General features: G+C 48.2%; 1 protein-coding gene across 1 annotated transcript; it reads left to right on the forward strand.

The window, feature by feature from the left end:
- The first annotated feature begins 1,900 nt into the window (after window positions 1-1,900).
- HSP90AB1 (heat shock protein 90 alpha family class B member 1) lies at window positions 1,901-17,561 on the forward strand. The gene is made up of 12 exons (XM_082249150.1): window positions 1,901-2,016; window positions 5,674-5,820; window positions 5,914-6,120; window positions 6,205-6,364; window positions 7,990-8,123; window positions 10,713-11,018; window positions 11,137-11,302; window positions 12,779-12,969; window positions 14,055-14,202; window positions 14,506-14,774; window positions 14,904-15,237; window positions 16,905-17,561. The coding sequence occupies exons 2-12, from the start codon at window positions 5,674-5,676 to the stop codon at window positions 17,012-17,014; spliced, it is 2,172 nt and encodes a 723-aa protein (XP_082105276.1). The 5' UTR covers window positions 1,901-2,016; the 3' UTR covers window positions 17,015-17,561.
- The last annotated feature ends 2,599 nt before the right edge of the window (window positions 17,562-20,160 follow it).

Below are 20,160 nucleotides of genomic sequence, written 5' to 3' on the forward strand. Positions count from 1 at the left end.
TCACAGGAGACTATGACTGGGGGGGGTCACCGGAGACTATGACTGGGGGGGTCATCGGAGACTATGACTGGGGGGTCACCGGAGACTATGACTGGGGGGGGTCACCGGAGACTATGACTGGGGGGTCACCGGAGACTATGACTGGGGGGGTCATCGGAGACTATGACTGGGGGGGGTCACCGGAGACTATGACTGGGGGGGTCACCGGAGACTATGACTGGGGGGTCACCGGAGACTATGACTGGGGGGGTCATCGGAGACTATGACTGGGGGGGGTCACCGGAGACTATGACTGGGGGGGTCACCGGAGACTATGACTGGGGGGTCACCGGAGACTATGACTGGGGGGGGGTCACCGGAGACTATGACTGGGGGGGGTCACTGGAGACTATGACTGGGGGGGTCACCGGAGACTATGACTGGGGGGGGTCACCGGAGACTATGACTGGAGGGGTCACCGGAAACTATGACTGGGGGGGTCACCGGAGACTATGACTGGGGGGGTCATCGGAGACTATGACTGGGGGGTCACCGGAGACTATGACTGGGGGGTCACCGGAAACTATGACTGGGGGGGGTCACCGGAGACTATGACTGGGGGGGTCACCAGAGAGACCATGATGGGGGTCACCAGAGACTATGACTGGGGGGGGTCACCGGAGACTATGACTGGGGGGGGGTCACCGGAGACTATGACTGGGGGGTCACCGGAGACTATGACTGGGGGGGGTCACCGGAGACTATGACTGGGGGGGGGTCACCGGAGACTATGACTGGGGGGGTCACCGGAAACTATGACTGGGGGGGTCATCGGAGACTATGACTGGGGGGTCACCGGAGACTATGACTGGGGGGGTCACCGGAGACTATGACTGGGGGGGTCACCGGAAACTATGACTGGGGGGGTCATCGGAGACTATGACTGGGGGGGGTCACCAAAGACTATGACTGGGGGGTCACCGGAAACTATGACTGGGGGGGTCACAGGAGACTATGACTGGGGGGGTCATCGGAGACTATGACTGGGGGGTCACCGGAGACTATGACTGGGGGGGGTCACCGGAGACTATGACTGGGGGGTCACCGGAGACTATGACTGGGGGGGTCATCGGAGACTATGACTGGGGGGTCATCGGAGACTATGACTGGGGGGGTCATCGGAGACTATGACTGGGGGGGTCACCGGAGACTATGACTGGGGGGTCACCGGAGACTATGACTGGGGGGGGGTCACCGGAGACTATGACTGGGGGGGGTCACCGGAGACTATGACTGGGGGGTCACCGGAGACTATGACTGGGGGGGGGGGTCACCGGAGACTATGACTGGGGGGGTCATCGGAGACTATGACTGGGGGGGGGGTCACCGGAAACTATGACTGGGGGGGTCACCGGAGACTATGACTGGGGGGGTCACCGGAAACTATGACTGGGGGGGTCACCAGAGAGACCATGACGGGGGTCACCAGAGACTATGACTGGGGGGGGGGGTCACCGGAGAGAGCTCCGCCTCTCTCTAAAACGTCAGAACGGCAAACTCCGCCCTTTATTCGTTATTGTAATGGCTATGGGGCGGGGTCTTCTTTGACACTGGCCAGCTTGTAAGGGGCGGAGAAGCACCAATTGGGCGTATGGGGGCGGAGTATTCCCACTGCGCTCCGCCCCTGTGTATGACCGACGCGGTTATTATTCCCGCTCTATACAGGAAGTAAAGGGCGGGAAACTCTCACCACTGAGCTCCGCCCCTGTGTATGACGACCAGTTGGGGGCGGGCTCTTAAGAAGCGCCGATCCCCTTTCCCTGCATTGTAGTGCCTGTGAGGGGGCGGAGTGATGTAGAGCCGACTGTTGATCTAGTCCCCGCCCCTTTCCCCCTGTGTAATGCGTGTGAGGGAAGGCGGAGGGATACGCCGCGAAGTGCTCCGCCCGGGATATATAAGGCGCCGGCTCCGTACTGCGGCCTCTTCATTCATTCAGTCGGTCTGTCCGTCAGTGACTCGCAGTTTCCAGCTAACAAGGTACGGCGCCCTCAGCGGCCAAACTACCATACGAGACCGGCCTGTGGAAGGAGGAGGGGGGCTCCTCTGAGGGGGGAGAGAGGTGTAGAGAATGCTTGGGGGTGATGGAAGGTTCTGGAAGCGGCGGAGGAGGGGGGGCACGTGCTGGGCGGCCGCCATGTTGTGCAGTGACGTCATTCCGTGTGACTCAGCTCTCTGTGGGGGGATTGGCGGTTACCCCTAGCAACCAGTCAGCAGCATCCTTCTGGTTTCTAGGGGTAACCGATGAGTGACCCTCCCTCAGGGGAAAGGGGGCCAATAAGGGGCAAAGCCTGGGGGAGTGGGTGGGGTTCAGTACTTATGGAGGCCACTGGCCCTCCACTGTTACCAAGCCTCTGATTGGGACATACTAAAAAGAATGCCCATAGACTTTAACATGAAGATGGAATGCCCATAGACAATAATGGAACAAAATGGAATGCCCATAGACGATAATGGTAAAAAAATTTCAAGGTTCTGTTGCTAATTGAAAATTTTTTTACCATTGTCTATGGGCATTCCATTTTGTTCCATTCTCTATGGGCATTCCATCTTCATGTTAAAGTCTATGGGCATTCCTTTCTGTCATTCCTTTTAGTATGTCCCCTCTGATTGGCTGGTTACTGATCAGTTATAGAAATTCTCAGGTGGTGGTCGATGATGGAAGTCGGCATTGATATTTCCACCCGTCTTATTTGTAGGTGGTTCGCTCTGCGGTGGTGGTTGGTTGGGTTCTGGTTTTAGACAAACTATGAATTTGGTGACTGAGAATATTTAAAGGGGAAGCCAAACATTTGAGTTGGTGCTGAGGGTGAGGTATGGGGTCAGTGATGAGGTTGGGGGTGGTACCATGCTATGCTATGTTTGAGGCTTCTGGTGGCCAAGGGACTTTGTGGGACAGACCACTGGTGATGGAGGAACCAGAGATGTGTGGGGCAGGCAGAGGGATGCTGGGGGTTGAAGGTGAGTGGGACACCTTGGGCTGGGGTTGCCATAGTGATATAGGGAGCAGAGGGATGCTGGGGGTGAGTGGGACACCTTGGGTTGGGGGTGGCCATAGTGATATAGGGAGCAGAGGGACGCTGGGGGTGAGGGGCAAGTGGGACACCTTGGGGTGGCCATAGTGATATAGGGAGCAGAGGGATGCTGGGGGTTAGGGGTGAGTGGGACACCTTGGGTTGCCATAGTGATATAGGGAGCAGAGGGATGCTGTGGGTTAGGGGTGAGTGGGACACCTTGGGTTGGTGGTGGCCATAGTGATATAGGGAGCAGAGGGATGCTGGGGTTTAGGGGTGAGTGGGACACCTTGGGTTGGGGGTTGCCATAGTGATATAGGGAGCAGAGGGAAGGTGTGGGTTGACTGTGATGTAGGCAGGATGCTATGAACACCTCCGACCTGCAGGTTGGAGTGAACAGAAGGATGCCATTGATAGGGGTGGCCATGGGTGATGTAAGGAGCAGAGGGATGTTGTAGGCATGACCTGCGGGTTAGGTTGGCCGGCATGACGTAGGGAGCAGAGGGGATATGTGGGTTGGGGTGGCCTTGGGTGACATAAAAGGAGCAGAGGGGCTCTGTGGGCAAAACCATTGGGTTGCCTGTTGTGATGTACGGAGCAGAGGGAATATGTGGTTTGGGGTGGCCTTGGGTGACATAAGTAAAAGGGGGTGGGCTCTGTGGGTAAAACCATTGGGTTGCCAGTTGTGACGTAGGGAGCAGAGGGAATATGTGGGTTGGGGTGATCTGAGGGACACATTGGGTGGCTTTGAGTGACATAAGGAGTAGAGGGATGCTGTGGGCAAAACCGTTGGGTTTGGGCGGCCGTAGTGACATAGGACAAAGGGAAACTGGGTTGGGGGCCGCGATTGGTGATAGGAGCAGAATGGCTCTGGGTGAGATGTGTGGGTCAGTGGCAAGCAGAGGGAAGCTGTGGGCAAGATGTGCAGGCAGTGGGTTTGGGCAGCAATTGGTGACGTGAGGATCAGAATGGTGCTGTGGGTGAGCAGAGGGAAGCTGTGGGAAAGATGTGCAGGTTGGGGTGAGCAGAGGGACACAGTGGGTTGGGGGCAGCAATTGGTGACTAAGAAGCAGAATGGTGCTGTGGGGAAGATGGTGCCGGTCAGGGGTGAGCAGAGGGATGCAGTGGAAAGAAGCTCAGGTTGGGGTGAGCAGAGGGATGCAGTGGAAAGAAGCTCAGGTTGGGGTGAGCAGAGGGCGGCTGTGGAAAGAAGCTCAGGTTGGGGTGAGCAGAGGGATGCTGTGGAAAGAAGCTCAGGTTGGGGTGAGCAGAGGGATGCAGTGGAAAGAAGCTCAGGTTGGGGTGAGCAGAGGGATGCAGTGGAAAGAAGCTCAGGTTGGGGTGAGCAGAGGGATGCTGTGGAAAGAAGCTCAGGTTGGGGTGAGCAGAGGGATGCTGTGGAAAGAAGCTCAGGTTGGGGTGAGCAGAGGGATGCTGTGGAAAGAAGCTCAGGTTGGGGTGAGCAGAGGGATGCAGTGGATGAGAGGTGTTGATGACGCACAGAGGGACACAGTGGGTTGGGGCGCCCATGGGTGATGCAGGGAACAGCGATGTGCCATGGGTGAGAAGATGCAGGGGAGCAGATATGCATGCAGATGTCCTGCCGCAGAGACCTATACGGATGTCATGCGATGTGCGAAGTACCCAGCAATCTCGCCTCCCCCTGCGTCATCCTCTACACCTTCATTGTATCCCGCCCTGCCCCCATCCTCTTATGATGCTGCACCCTTCATCTCGGACTCCCGTCCATCATTGCAGTCGCATCCTCTTGTCACTGAGCCCCCCTGCAGCTTTCCTCACAGATCTCCAAACAATGGCAGCTGTGCAGAGCAGATGGCCTGGATCGGAGAACAATGATTATCCAGACACGGCTTACACCTGTCTCCTGCAGCGAGACCTGTACAAACCCTTCACTGAAAGCGGACTTGTCGGCATGGAAACAGGAGGAGTGACTTGATGACTTCATCTTGAAGATGCGGGTTTTGGGGCAGCCATGTTGTTCCTCAGTGACTCAGCAAAGTAATTTGGATGTTGTGGCTGACCGTCCATTGAAAATTCCAGCTGCCTGGCTTCTGTGCTCATGCACTGGATTTAATTGGGAAGTCAGAAGTCCTTTATATTGTGAAGTCAGTTTAATGATGTAAGGTACCAGTACCCGTTTTCTCTGGACCGGCCCTCTTGGTAGGGATGGACGGATGCTGACCACAGATCCAAAACGGATGCCACCACCATGGACTTGGTCATCCCTAGGCTTCCATCCCAGATACATGTCCATCTCACTCCCATGGCTTTTTGTAGTAGTCTCCCTCCCTGCCCAAAACCTTATTGCCACCAGCTCAGTCTCTTCCCATAAGCTTTTACTGGCCCATCAACTGATATAGAAGATTAACTGGAGATGGCCATGGAGCTGTTGGTGAAATGACAGTTGGTAGGAATGTGACTCCAGATTCTAGTACAAGATCAGATTGGCTGTTGGTGGAATGTGTAGAATGTTTCTGTTCCGACTGTTGCTTTCTTGTACTAAAAATAGTCGGCTTGGTCTGGGTTGCACTTTATCAGTTGTATCCGGGAGTTGGTGACTCGTTTCCAGTGTGATAATAGAATCCTGTATCTTTTTCCACAGATGCCAGAAGAGGTCCATCATGGCGAGGAGGATGTGGAGACCTTTGCATTCCAGGCTGAGATTGCTCAGCTTATGTCCTTAATCATAAACACCTTCTACTCCAACAAAGAAATCTTCCTGCGAGAGCTGATCTCCAATGCCTCTGATGTAAGTCTGCCTCTCATTGTGTGGGGGGGGGGGGGATCTACCACTTCAGTGTGTTGAGTGGCCATGTCATTAATGACCATTGCTTTGTTTCAGGCTCTGGACAAGATTCGCTATGAGAGCCTTACAGACCCCTCCAAGCTGGACAGCGGAAAGGAGCTTAAAATCGACGTTATCCCCAACCGTCATGAGCGTACCCTGACCTTGGTGGATACAGGCATTGGAATGACAAAGGCTGACCTCATTAACAACCTGGGAACCATCGCCAAGTCTGGCACCAAGGCCTTTATGGAGGCCCTGCAGGTAATGGGAATAACTTTGGTTGACTTATCATGATTATCCCTGAGTGTGATCTCTATACAAACCACATCTTTATCCTTCCTGTAGGCTGGAGCAGACATCTCCATGATTGGCCAGTTCGGTGTTGGTTTCTACTCTGCATACCTGGTGGCAGAAAAGGTTGTGGTGATCACTAAACACAATGACGATGAGCAGTACGCCTGGGAATCCTCTGCCGGTGGATCCTTCACTGTTAAGGTTGACCACAGTAAGTAGCTTTGCCATTGGTTCTGTCAAAGTATTTGGGTGAATTTTTTAAAACCTGTAGGGAGTCACTTTTTAGTGGAACTGTTGCTCCTCTTATTGCTCGGAATAAGGAACTCAAAACAAGACTTTTAGAGCCCATTCAGACGGGGGCGACACGACTTGCTGGGGCGACCTGTGTGCACCGCAACTTGCACGGACTTCATATAATTGAAGTCAATGCAAGTCGCCTCCAGGTCGCCCCAAAGTAGTACAGGACCCTTTTTCTAAGTCGGAGCGACTTGTGTCGCTCCTATTAGAACGGGTCCTGTACTACTCTATGGCGAGCGATCGACCGCGACTTGTCAGGCCACCAAGTCGTCTGACAAGTTGCGCTAGTGTGAATGGACCTTTATTCCCTGAGGAACTCAAAACATGACTTTTATGGCCTTTAGAGTCCAAGGTTAAAGTATGGGATAGGCTAAATTACCATGATCCTGCTTTTTTTTTTTTTTTTTTTTTTTTTTTTTTTTTTTTTTTTAGGGGGTGGTTTCAACTTCAGCAATCCATCACCATGCTGTGCCTACTGAATGGGCACTGCCATTCCTATGCATAATGGAAAATACAGAAGTGGTGTAGACATGGTTGGATCTAGGAGGGCTGTTGCAGGAAAGAAATTTGCGTGATTTCCCAATCAACACCTATAGTGCTGATGGGGGAACCCCTCCTGCCAAGCAATTGTCTGCCTGCTCTTGGTAGAGGTGGGTGCGGGAAGCTGTTCCCTCCGGGATAAGACTGAAAATTGCTAGCAGCTGCGATCGATGATTGCTAGTGAATCCGGCAGGCTGGTTGTACCCAAGTTGATTGCTTCGCTTGGTACATTCAGCCGGTCCATTAAGATTGGCCAGTTCTTTCTGGACTGGCTAAGATTCAAACCATGGAGAACCAGCTGAAATTCAAACCCATGTATGGCCGGACTTGCAGAGCCTCTATCTGCACACTGCTATGCTGCACAGCCATTTTTATCTGGGACTTTACAGGTTAGAACTTCAGTATAGCAGGCAGCTGTGTGGGAGGGGGCGAGCAGACAGCCCAGAGACCCGACATCAAACAGAAGAGCAGGAAAGGTGGATCCCAACAAGATTGTCAGCATGAGAATCCAGAGTAGATTTACCTTGACTGAACAGGGTGCACTTCTCGGGAGCTGGAAAGATTTTTGTATATTGGCAGCTCACGGAATAGGATAACGCTAAAAAATAAAACTCGTACTAATTTTAAATGTAGCTGTAGTGGACATGATGGGGGGGATGATGGGGGTGGTCACCTATGTAGGCCTTAACAAAATCTAACACTAGAGCTTACCCAAGATGGGACTCCTAACAGGGAGAAGGTAGTGAGAATTGGGGGTAGGGGTGTGAGGTATTATCCAATAGTCAGTCTGCCCTGAATGCACAATGGGACAGTGTCTCTGGTCCAGACTGTTTGCAGGATAGTGGCGGGGTGTTGGATGCTCAACTTGTGTATTGGGGAACCCATAACTAGTATTGCAACTGCATGTTAGCCTTGGCATCACACCACCACATGCTCGTTCTCTTTACCTTGCCCTGTTGAAAAATGGCTTGTCAACAACCTGCCTCTTTCCTGTCCCAGCTGAACCCATTGGCCGTGGCACCAGAGTCATCCTGCACCTGAAAGAGGACCAAACTGAGTACCTGGAGGAGAAGAGAGTGAAGGAGGTGGTGAAGAAACACTCTCAGTTCATTGGATATCCCATCACACTCTATGTAAGTGTTCCCTTCTCAATTAGGATTCCACTTCCACTCGGCTAGTATAGGGTTGCATACAAGCAGTTTTCCTGGAAAATGTTTTTTTACAAAAATTGAAATGGGCCACATTCCTAGTATAGAACAGTCTTTCCACATCTTCACTTGGAGGAACCCTTGAAATGACTGTTCAGTTTCTGAACACCTGCTAACTATTCTAGAGCTCACAACACAGAGGTTGATATACTAAAGGCAAATGGGCTGTGCTTTATGTAAGTGCCATTGCTCCAGAGCTTAGTAAATGAGGGGAAGCTCTGCTGACTTCCATCACATGCATGGAAAAATGCAAATACCCAATCGCATGCAAGGAAAAAATACAAAAGCTTTTCACCTCATTTCCTAAGCTCTGGAATAACTTTACTTGCAGAGTGCACAGTACATATTCCTTTAGCAAATCAACCCCATAAATGATCGTTGTAGTAGCTTTTGTAATCAGCAAGGCAGAAATTACTAAAACTCTAGCATCCTGACTGAAGGAACCCTAATGTTCCAACAGAACCCTGGTTGAGGCTCTTATAGAAGGTGCAAATACCTTTTAGCCCCTTAAAGTAACCTGCAGACAAATTTGTAGATGTAGGCGCTCACTCTCCCTTGCCCATGTTGTCCCCTAGGGTTTCTTTTGGGCTCTCCAAATGTTCTCTGCTACTTTACAACAATCCTCAGAACTGTCGGCACTACATGTTATGGCAGTGTACATTGGCAGAAGCAAAGGTGGGTGGAGGGGGTTTATGTCAGTAGTTGGCGGTGATTTCAGCAGGCGCTTGCGTCTGTGTAGGAAGGTTTATATGGTGTAAGCTTGGCATAGGACACTGCTGTTTGCCCTCGTACGAGTTGTATGTTGCTCAATGAAAGGCCTATGATGCCAAGTAGCTCTTGCTAAAGAGGTGCAGTTCTTCCACAGTCTAAATTGGAACATTGGCCATCTTTCTGTCCTATAGATCAGTGGTCCTCAACCCTGGTCCTCAGGGCCCACTAACAGGCCAGATTTTAGGTATTACCTTGGGGCGATGCAGACTAGAATACTGCAATCACTGAGCAGCAAATTATATCACTTGGGATGTATTTCAGTTATCTTGCAAACCTGGCCTGTTAGTGGGCCCTGAGGACCAGGGCTATAGATCATACAGGAAGTGATTGGGTATCTGCCCAATGGCGTTGAAGCAGATTTTTCACTAAATTAAAAAAAAAAACTTTTAGTAGGTTTCAGTGTCATAGCTTCTGAACTCTTGCAGGATCAACCAACACTGACAGTATATATAAAGTGAAAAACATCACTTCAGCTGTCTGGCATAGCATCAGGGGGCTAGCAGCATAAAACCAGGAAGATGACTGGATACCCATCAGATGGGGTGTGCAGGATTTGAGGGGCTTGTAGTAAAGTGTACATCTGGATAGATGAGCCTCAGTATTAACTAGCATGAAGGAACCTCTGTTAAGTAGCAGTGACTATTTAACTTGTTCCAATTCGTCACTCTATCTGAAACTTGTGCGATCCTTTTAGGAATGGGAGTATGCCATGTTCAGTAAGTCGGCAGTTCCCAACCTTTTTGGGACCAGTTTAGTGGCAGCCAACTTTTGCAGGGACCGGGGGGGTGATAGTCAGCACCCCTTTACAGTGGAGTCCCTTTAAATTAATGTAACTGGGACTGCACTGTAATGATTACAGTGCAGTGACCTTTAGGTAAGTGCCTCTTTACATTACAGCACCCTGGCAATCACAGCCCCCAATCAGTGCCCCTTGCTGTCATGGCCCCCCTTTTCCTGTCTAACCCTCACAATGACCCCTGTAAATCTGTGTCCCCTGCAGTCCTACCTTTCGCAGGGCAGAGGCAGTTATCAGTCTGTCTCCTCTCCTGCCCAACCAATGTCATCAGTCTGTCATCTCCTGCCCAACCGATGTCGTCCTATCATCAGGGCAGGGGGTAGATGCCAAACTTAAAGTGGAAGTAAACCCTCCTATTTTCAGCCAAGGAAGCTGCCATCTTGGCCTCTGTTTAATCTTCAACTGCCATGATGCTGCACATATGATCAGCTATGACACCAGCCATTGGATGGTTTGACAGTTTGGTTGAGAGCACAACCAATGTGACATCTACATTCCTGGCACATGCTGGGAATGGAAGGGATTCGTTTGGTTTGTTTTCAATGGGTTTACTTCCGCTTTAAAATGTAACAAGCGGGTGATTACTAGCTTGTTTATATGAAAAGACCCCCCTGCTCTGTTATAACATCGGTGGTCTGGCAGGAGAGGACACAGGTAAGTGACACAGCATGAGGTGAGTGGCCACCATGGTGTGATAGTCCAGTCAGGACCGTGGTCTCCACTCACCTCCTGCCATGCGGCCTGGTCATCTACAGACTGCCATGGGTCTGTGGCCTTTGGGGTTTGGAGACCCCTGGAGTAAGTAGTGCAGTGTTGCCTGTCGGAGAATTATCCTTTTTCTGCAAACATCTGAATGGTGTTTGGCTTGTGTGTATATTTTTCTGCTCCAATGAAGGCGTTCTTAGACTCTGTATCTCTATACTGATGGCTTCTCTTCTTCCTGGCAGCTGGAGAAGGAAAGGGACAAGGAAATAAGTGACGATGAGGCTGAGGAGGAGAAGGAAGAGGAGAAAAAAGATGAGGAAGCCGGTGAAGACAAACCCAAGATAGAGGATGTGGGCTCTGATGAGGAAGAGGAGGCAAAGGACAAAAAGAAAAAGACCAAGAAGATCAAGGAGAAATACATTGACCAGGAGGAATTGAACAAGACCAAACCAATCTGGACTCGCAATCCAGATGACATCAGCCAGGAAGAGTATGGAGAATTCTACAAGAGTCTGACAAACGACTGGGAGGACCATCTGGCTGTCAAGGTGAGTGTTTGGTTTTGCTGTGTACATCTATGTGGAGGGTTGATTGAAGCATGGGTACCGCACAAATCCATGCCCCAAAGTGTGCCACCCTAATCATCCTGCACTTAAATTCTTTCAGCACTTCTCTGTGGAGGGTCAGTTGGAATTCCGCGCTCTTCTTTTCATCCCTCGCCGCGCTCCTTTTGACCTGTTTGAGAACAAGAAGAAAAAGAACAACATCAAGCTCTATGTGCGAAGAGTGTTCATCATGGACAGCTGTGACGAGCTGATCCCAGAGTACCTGAGTAAGTGTCCAATCATTGCAATGTCTTGCCATAGCAGGTCCTTAGATTAGAACAGATAATGCTCAGTTCCTGGAAACTTGTCCCTAAACAAAATAACTTGGTAATCTAAGGCTAGGTTCACTTCTCTGCAGATGGTAGTTGATGAATATTTACTTTTTTTTTTTTTTTCCTGCTAATGGGAAAGTTTGACAGTTCTGATCATGTAGTCATACTCTACATGCTCTGGCACACATGTAGCATCAAAATCACATCCTAGTGCAGGATCCTGTGTCCAAAGTCACATGGTGGGGTTAAATGTTGGTTAGTGTTGGTGCTCTAACCCACAACTTTGGACAGAGGTTCTTGCACTACTTTGATGCGATTGAATGCTACTTGAGTGTGCCAAGTGTAAAGTCTCACTACATGAATGGAACTGTCATGCTTTCCTATTGGCAAAAAAAAATCAAATTGAAAGCTTGTGCTTTTGGTGTGGGTCCATTCAAATCTAATGCACGCAAAAGGGCTGCAGAAGGAAGGTTAGTGTCGTGGTTGGGATTCAAACCAGCGACACTCTTGCTGCTAGGTGAAAGTGCTAGCCACTCCACCACTGCAATAGGAAACCTCTTTAGCTTGCGTATTCGTCACTTCCGGTTCCGCCCCTTTGTTTACCTGGCTGCCAGTGCAGCAGCCAGTTTAACTGATCTTGGTCCAATCGGCTGCATGGGGGACCAGAGTTGAGATTTGAAGTTGACTAGACCCCCCCCCCAAAATCTTTCCATAAAGAGGACATGTCGTGCCCCAACTATCACAAGTGATTTTGTTCATCCCTTGTGATAAAGTTTGTACAAAAATTTAAAAATTATTGTGCCACCATGCTTGCGCACAAATGCATTGTAAACAGTGATCACACCACACATGGTGAGGTATTGCTCTTGCTCTGACGTTTATGACCATTCTAGCACCAGACCTCCTGTGCAACTCAACTGGTAACCTGTAAAGGCGATTAAACATTGCCTATGGAGGACTGTAAGCACCGTAGTTTGCTGCCATTCCATGGGCAGATGCAACTTTAAAGCGTGACATGTTGGGTATCTATTTACTCAATGTAACATCATTCACACATACAAAAAAATGGGCTACATTTACTTTTCATGGTTTTTTTATTGCGTTTGACAAAACGCTGTGCAAATGCCATGTGACATTCAAAATTGCAACACATTTTATTCTATAGGGTCTCTACTAAAATAAAATGTTTGGTTCGAAGTAATTTTCTAGCAATGTAGATTTTACATGTAGGAGTGAAGTGTCAGGATAGGCTTGGGAAGGGAGGTGATTAAGTAGATTTGTGTTTAAATGTTAGAGTTGGACTTGCCCCCTATTTTCACATGATTAACACTCTGAAGCCTGTTATGTAGTGTTCCTCCTGAGGATGCTTCAATTTTTTTATCCTGGAGATGACACCCTAACTAACCCTTTTTTTTTTTTTTTTTTGGTCAGACTTCATCCGTGGTGTGGTGGACTCCGAGGACCTCCCTCTGAACATCTCCCGAGAGATGCTGCAACAGAGTAAAATCCTGAAGGTCATTCGTAAGAACATTGTTAAGAAATGTCTGGAGCTCTTCTCTGAGCTGGCAGAGGACAAGGAGAACTACAAGAAGTTCTACGAGGCTTTCTCCAAGAACCTGAAGGTGAGCACAAGGGTGTTTGTGGTTTAGAGGCATAAATAGATTGCTATGACCCCAGCGGCATAAATGGACTGCTATGACCCCCCAGTGTGCTTACTAGGCACATGCTTTATCTCTACTTTATAAATGGAAACTATTGCTCATCAGAAAATGGTGGCTTTTGTTGTACAGGCTCATCTCCTGTACTGAAACTGCTTACTCTGATTTCATCGCACAATGGGGGTGATTGAGTAAAACTGGAGAGTGCAAAATCTGGTCCAGCTCTGCGTAGAAACCAATCGGCTTCCAGGTTTTATTGAGCAAGCTGAAGTTAGAAGCTGATTACTATGCACAGCTGCACCAGTTTTAGTAAATAAACCCCAATATGCATTAGAAGCTGCAGTAAGTAGAGCCTACCTCATTTCCTGGGGAGAGACGCTGGCATTTTCCAGCCCTGAGCCTGCGAGCATTAGAGCTCCTCTAATAACACTAAAACAGGTAACCTGTAAATTTTAAGTACCGAAGTTCGGCGCAATTTTAAAACATGACATGTTGGGTATCTATTTACTCAGCATGACCTTTCGCATACTAAATTGGGGCAAATGTTTGTTTTCCTAAAACCCATGTGGGGGGATATCAAATGACCGCCATTTTATTCCCTATGGTCTTTTTTAAAAAAAAAAAAATGTAGGGGTTCTGAGTAATATCTGGCAATTTTTTTACGTGTAGGAGGCAAAATGCCAGAATTGCTTGGGTGGCATGTGGTTAATGCCAAAACTTTTTTGAGCTTGGGTGTAAAACCTTAGACTAAGAGTCCATTTAGACTAGCGTAACTTGGTCGCCTGACAAGTCGCAGTTGGTCACTCACCATTTAGTACAGGACCCGTTCTAATAGGAGTGACACAAGTCGCCCCAACTTGGAAAAAGGGTCCTGTACTACTTTGGGGCGACCTGGAGGTGACTTGCATGATGCGCTAGTCTGAATGGGCTGTAAATCTGTACACTGACCCGATGGTTGCATGTCTTGTAGGTTTATCTAATAGGCCATTTATTTGTCTCTGGGGAGGGCAGGGTGTGTTCAGGTTAGTCTGACAAATATTTCTCTCTAGCTGGGAATCCATGAAGACTCTACAAACAGGAAGAAGCTGTCTGAACTCCTGAGGTATCATACCTCTCAGACCGGAGACGAGATGGCCTCCCTTTCAGAATATGTCTCTCGTATGAAGGAGACTCAGAAGAGCATCTACTACATTACTGGTGAGACTTCTACTGGATGGGATGATGGCTAAGAGGTGATGGGGATTGGGGGATATGAGCAAGGATTGACTGGGGGGACGAGATGAAAGGATTGAGGGGGGAGCAGATGAGGGTGGTAAGAGGGCAAGGAGAAATTACCCAGGGGGTGGTAAGATGGATTGGGGGATATGTGAGGATAGGGGGTGGTAAGATTGAGATATGACCCTACTGTAGTGGGAAGATGGCTTGGGGGTGATGAGAGGGAAGGATGGGATAATAAGATGGGGGCGTATGAAAACTGACTTGTGCATCCGGGTCCTGCAGGGGAGAGCAAGGAACAAGTGGCCAACTCCGCCTTCGTAGAGCGGGTGAGGAAACGCGGCTTTGAGGTGGTGTACATGACAGAACCAATCGATGAGTACTGTGTGCAGCAGCTAAAGGAGTTTGATGGAAAGACCCTGGTCTCTGTAACCAAGGAGGGTCTGGAGCTTCCTGAAGATGACGAGGAGAAGAAAAAGATGGAGGAGAACAAGACCAAGTTTGAGGGTCTGTGCAAACTGATGAAAGAGATCTTGGACAAAAAAGTAGAAAAGGTGAGCTGAAGAATTTACCTCTTAAGGGGAACTTCAACTGTCTGAGTGAGTTTTAGATGGTACAGCTTGTAGTGTTCTGCTGCTTTCTTACTTTCCCAATTAACACCAATTTAATCTTTTCTCCTCAAGGTAACCGTTTCAAACCGCCTTGTGTCCTCTCCTTGCTGCATTGTCACCAGCACATATGGCTGGACAGCTAACATGGAGCGTATCATGAAGGCCCAGGCTCTTCGGGATAACTCCACCATGGGCTACATGATGGCCAAGAAACACCTGGAGATCAATCCTGAGCACCCCATTGTGGAGACCCTGAGACAGAAAGCCGAGGCTGACAAAAATGACAAGGCTGTGAAGGATCTGGTGGTGCTGCTTTTTGAGACTGCACTTCTCTCATCCGGCTTCTCCCTGGACGACCCCCAGACACATTCCAACAGAATCTACAGAATGATCAAACTAGGCCTGGGTAAGTAAACGGTCCTGTATTTGACATGAGGGACTTTTTTAAGCAAATGTGCAACAGAATAGGACACGTCTATTGCAAATCCTGCCTTCCCATTAGATTGGTACCATGGACACAGTGCAGCTTTGCCCTGCCAATCAACCTTCCTGCAAATCTGTACATGTTCCACTATGCAATGCCAAGTACGGCATTATAGAAGTTCACCTATGGGAACTGGTTACATGTGCCCCCCATTTTTTGCTTGGGACACGTAATATTTTCCCATGCGGCAGTGGCTGCCTGCTACCCCAAATCCCCCCACTTTGGCAGCAGTACAGGAAGTTTCCCATACTAGTTGTCACTCTTTAAAATCACTGGCCCTGCCCACACGGCCGCATCATTAATTCACAGCTGTGTGAATGGACTACAAGGCCCAACATCCTTTGTGATTGTCAGCTTGTAGTTCTCAAACTACCATAGCACTGGAGCACTGTAGTAGTTTATTGATTTCTTCTCCCCAGTGTACCTGCCTGTATAGGATGTACAGATACTGACACATCTGAAGGAGACCTGCATGGTACCAGCGATTTGCTAATTGCAGGGGCAATGCTTTACATCTTCCAAAAGACAAAAATAATGCATTTGCATGGAAAAAACACTTACCATAAAAAAAATGTCCTTTAATCTGTTCTCTGTGGCAATCGCCTGACAACATTGAGGATGCTGCCTGTCAAATCTGACTTCTCTTTGGTTCCTGATTAGTGTGGACAGGAGCGGTTCAATCAGTGGCTGCTGACCATGTGATCAGCCCAGACCAAGTGAACACATGCAAGCTGAAGGATTTGGAGAAATTGGTTTCAGTTTGCAGAGGCTGCTGTAAATGAAAGCAAACGTCTAAAGTGGTAGTTATTCGCTGCAAAATGTGGGGAAAAAAGTCCCAGTGCGGGTTTAAATCCTAATGTATGAATATGCGCCACATACTAGCACACTGACAGACTTGCCTATACACGGAGCCCTCCAGTGTAGCACTGTCAAGGCTCGCCAGTGCTTCCATTTACGCCTGGTCTGTCTTCCGGGTTGGTATAAATGGCCGGGGCTGCGATGTCTCCCACACGGGAGCCTGACAGCTCTTATGGCACAGGTATGCTGTCCCTTTAGAGCAGGGATCCTCAAACTACGGCCCTCCAGCTGTTGCAGAACTACACACCCCATGAGGCATTTTAAAGCTGTTCACAGATATGACTAGGCATGATGGGAATTGTAGTTCCTGAACTGGAGGGGCATTGTTTGAAGACCCCTGCTTTAGAGGTTATGTGCCAGTGACGTCACCAGCTGCATCCTGCAAATCCTAAACCAAGTTTAGGAGATATTCACTGTACTTACAGCTAAGCTTTTATTAGTCTTGTCTGTAGGTTCAAGTTAAAGAGGGAGTTTTCTTCTACTTGGTATTGTCAGACAATTGCAGCATTATGAAGGGGCCTCATTTTGGCCTTGGTACCAATTGCCTCTGGCTATGTAAGATTTATTAAAAAAGGTATTAGAATTTGGGTCTTTTTGATGTGATTAGACCTCAATTTTCCAGTAAAGTTTTGTGGGGGGGGGGGGGGGGTTTGCCAGAACTTGTGTAGCCGGATGGTGGGTAATAGACTTCAAAGTCTGACTCTGCATAATCACTGCTGTATTCCTTACAGGTATTGATGAAGATGAACCCGCAATTGAGGAAACTACTGCAGCTGTACCAGATGATATCCCCCCTCTGGAGGGCGAGGAAGATGCATCACGCATGGAGGAAGTGGATTAATACATTCGGCCCCTCTTTACCCTCCCCCCAGCCCCCTTATCTGTATGTTTCCAGGGAGCTTGCTACTCGGACTCTGGACTAAAAATGATACCCATTTCTGGGGGTGTAAAGGGACAGTGGCTGCTAAACCTTCTCTGCCCCCTGGTCAATTTGCACTGCAGTATGCCCCCTGTGGGTTGTGGGGGCTGTAATTTAATCCCTGTGCTCCCCTCTGTAAACCCTAGATTGTTGCCGGATATGCGGCCCCTGTCTGCCTGGCACGGCGTGCATTCCCACATGACTGGATTCATAAGCTGCTGGAATGTTCTTCCCCCGGCCAGTATGTGATGTCCTGAAGTAAGGACTGTCCATTGTGTATATTTGTAGTGCTTTCCACCTCCATTGCTGGTGCCTGGTCCTTCGCTGCCCCCACAGTGCCCTCAGGAAGTCCCAGAATGCTCATGTTTTTTTTGCAGTCACTTCAGATTGTGTTCACCAAACTTTATTTTGTGTTAATTTGTTCGTAAACATAAAATACGTTATGCAAAATAAAGTCCTTTTTACAGTGTCCTCTGCTTTGTATATAACTTTGCAGTTGTTGGCATGGGGGGGGTATATGGGGGTCTGGGGTAAGTCTGCCTCTTTGGGTGGGGAGATGGGAGGAGTCTGCAGGGGTAGTGTGCCCAGGTCATAAAATTGATGATTCAGTATTAAAACAAATGCTGTTCTGCCACCAATGGTGTTTTGAAGCGGTTTTTCTACCCTTCAACATCAAGGGACCCTACATTGCCTGCCTGGTGGAAGTGGGAATTTTCAGATAGAACTAGATTAGGTTTCAATCAGCGTGCTCTGTCATTGGCTGAGCGTCATGATTGGGAGTGGAATGCTGGTTTTCCAGCATGCATGTCTGACGGAAGCTGGCCAGACTTTTTTTGGTACTGCCTGTTGTCTCCTGACATTTGGCTCAGTGTATGGGGCTTTAGAATGAGCCAAACAAACTGCCTCTGGCTTACCCTTCTAAAGCCTCGTACACATGAGCCGAATGTTGGGAGACAACAGGTGGTAACAAAGTGGCCAATGTTCAGCCTGTGTGGCACTCTGGTCTGTTCGGTCAGCTTCTGTCAGACGTGCATACTGGAAAACCAGCATTGGACTCCCGATCATGACGTCCAGGCAGTGACGGAACACGCTGATCGAAGTGTTCTGGGGGGGTATCCCCCTGTCAGAGCACAACAGCTCAGCAGGGGAGATCGCTAAACTTCACATGGGTTAGTACAGCAGCTCTGACCGGAGCGGACTTTTTTCTTCTCGTGCAATCCGTGGGGTGTCAAAGTTATCCGGCTTAAGGATCAGTTCACACTTATGCAGTTAGCTTTTGATTATTTTCTGCAGTGCTTTTTTTTTTTTCCTTTTGCCCAATTTTTGTTGGGCAGATAAATGCAAATTGTGACAAAATTACATGCTTTTCTGCAGCTTCTTGTTCGATCTATATTGAACCAAATGCACTGTTTTGCGTTTAAAAAAAATCTATGACCTTTGCAGAAAATGCAACGGTTAAAAATGCAACGGTTAAAAATGCAACGGTTAAAAATGCAACGGTTAAAAATGCAACGGTTAAAAATGCAACGGTTAAAAATGCAACGGTTAAAAATGCAACGGTTAAAAATGCAACGGTTAAAAATGCAACGGTTAAAAATGCAACGGTTAAAAATGCAACGGTTAAAAATGCAACGGTTAAAAATGCAACGGTTAAAAATGCAACGGTTAAAAATGCAACGGTTAAAAATGCAACGGTTAAAAATGCAACGGTTAAAAATGCAACGGTTAAAAATGCAACGGTTAAAAATGCAACGGTTAAAAATGCAACGGTTAAAAATGCAACGGTTAAAAATGCAACGGTTAAAAATGCAACGGTTAAAAATGCAACGGTTAAAAATGCAACGGTTAAAAATGCAACGGTTAAAAATGCAACGGTTAAAAATGCAACGGTTAAAAATGCAACGGTTAAAAATGCAACGGTTAAAAATGCAACGGTTAAAAATGCAACGGTTAAAAATGCAACGGTTAAAAATGCAACGGTTAAAAATGCAACGGTTAAAAATGCAACGGTTAAAAATGCAACGGTTAAAAATGCAACGGTTAAAAATGCAACGGTTAAAAATGCAACGGTTAAAAATGCAACGGTTAAAAATGCAACGGTTAAAAAATGCAACGGTTAAAAAATGCAACGGTTAAAAAATGCAACGGTTAAAAAATGCAACGGTTAAAAATGCTCCGTAGGAAACCATGTTAAATAGACTGTAGTGTTTCTGGAAAAGCACTACACAAGGTGTGAACCAGGCCTTAAGCATTTCTAGAAATGGAATTTGTGTTGCCCTGCCCTACATCCTGCAACACCTTCCAGTTGAAGCTTGGCACCCAGTGTCCTTTCAGATGCCTTTGCCCCAGCATAAGATTGCAAATCTGGACCAGATCCAAACTGGCACAGCATTTCTTCAGATTTCTGATGCCTGGAGCCATTGCTGTAACTGTTTACAGCTGGAATCCCCCCCCCCCCCCAAAACTGTTGCTGCCCACTGCAGATTCACTGCAGCAAGGTGACTCGGCTGCACGAACCAATGTAACTACGTTGGTTGGGGGGGGGTGCGCTTGCTGTCCCTGCAATATTCAGACCAGATCACTCATCAGGTCCAGACTAATGTTTTTTTGGACCTGGTGATCAGTTCCGACCAATTGCAGAACGGCCTGTGTAATGTAAACACAGGAAATGATGCAATCTTCTCTCCTGGAGCCCTTTTTGGTTCCAGTGTGAAGAGAGCATCTACAGTGAGTACACAGGCACACATTTAACCCTTTCACTCCCTGTTAGTGTCACTATATGCAGATAATTTACCATATGCAGATAATTTACCTATCACTGTATTGGTGTCACTTGTGACGCAAGTTGGTGTGAGACAGTAGTAGCTAGAGGGAGTCCCAGGTAGTTGTTTTATTGAGACCCTAAACCTATTTGGGCTTATATTTTGGGGGGTTTCTTATACTTTTGTAACTGTAAAAAAACTTTTAAATGTTCTAGGGTTTCTCAAAATGCAAAAGCCATCTAACAATCTTTTGAGACCCTGTGTGTAAGTGCCCTAGACTGTGCTGTACCCTATACTAATACTCTA

Source organism: Pelophylax lessonae (assembly GCF_965119305.1).
Source record: "Pelophylax lessonae genome assembly, chromosome: 3".
NCBI classification, from domain to species: domain Eukaryota; kingdom Metazoa; phylum Chordata; class Amphibia; order Anura; family Ranidae; genus Pelophylax; species Pelophylax lessonae.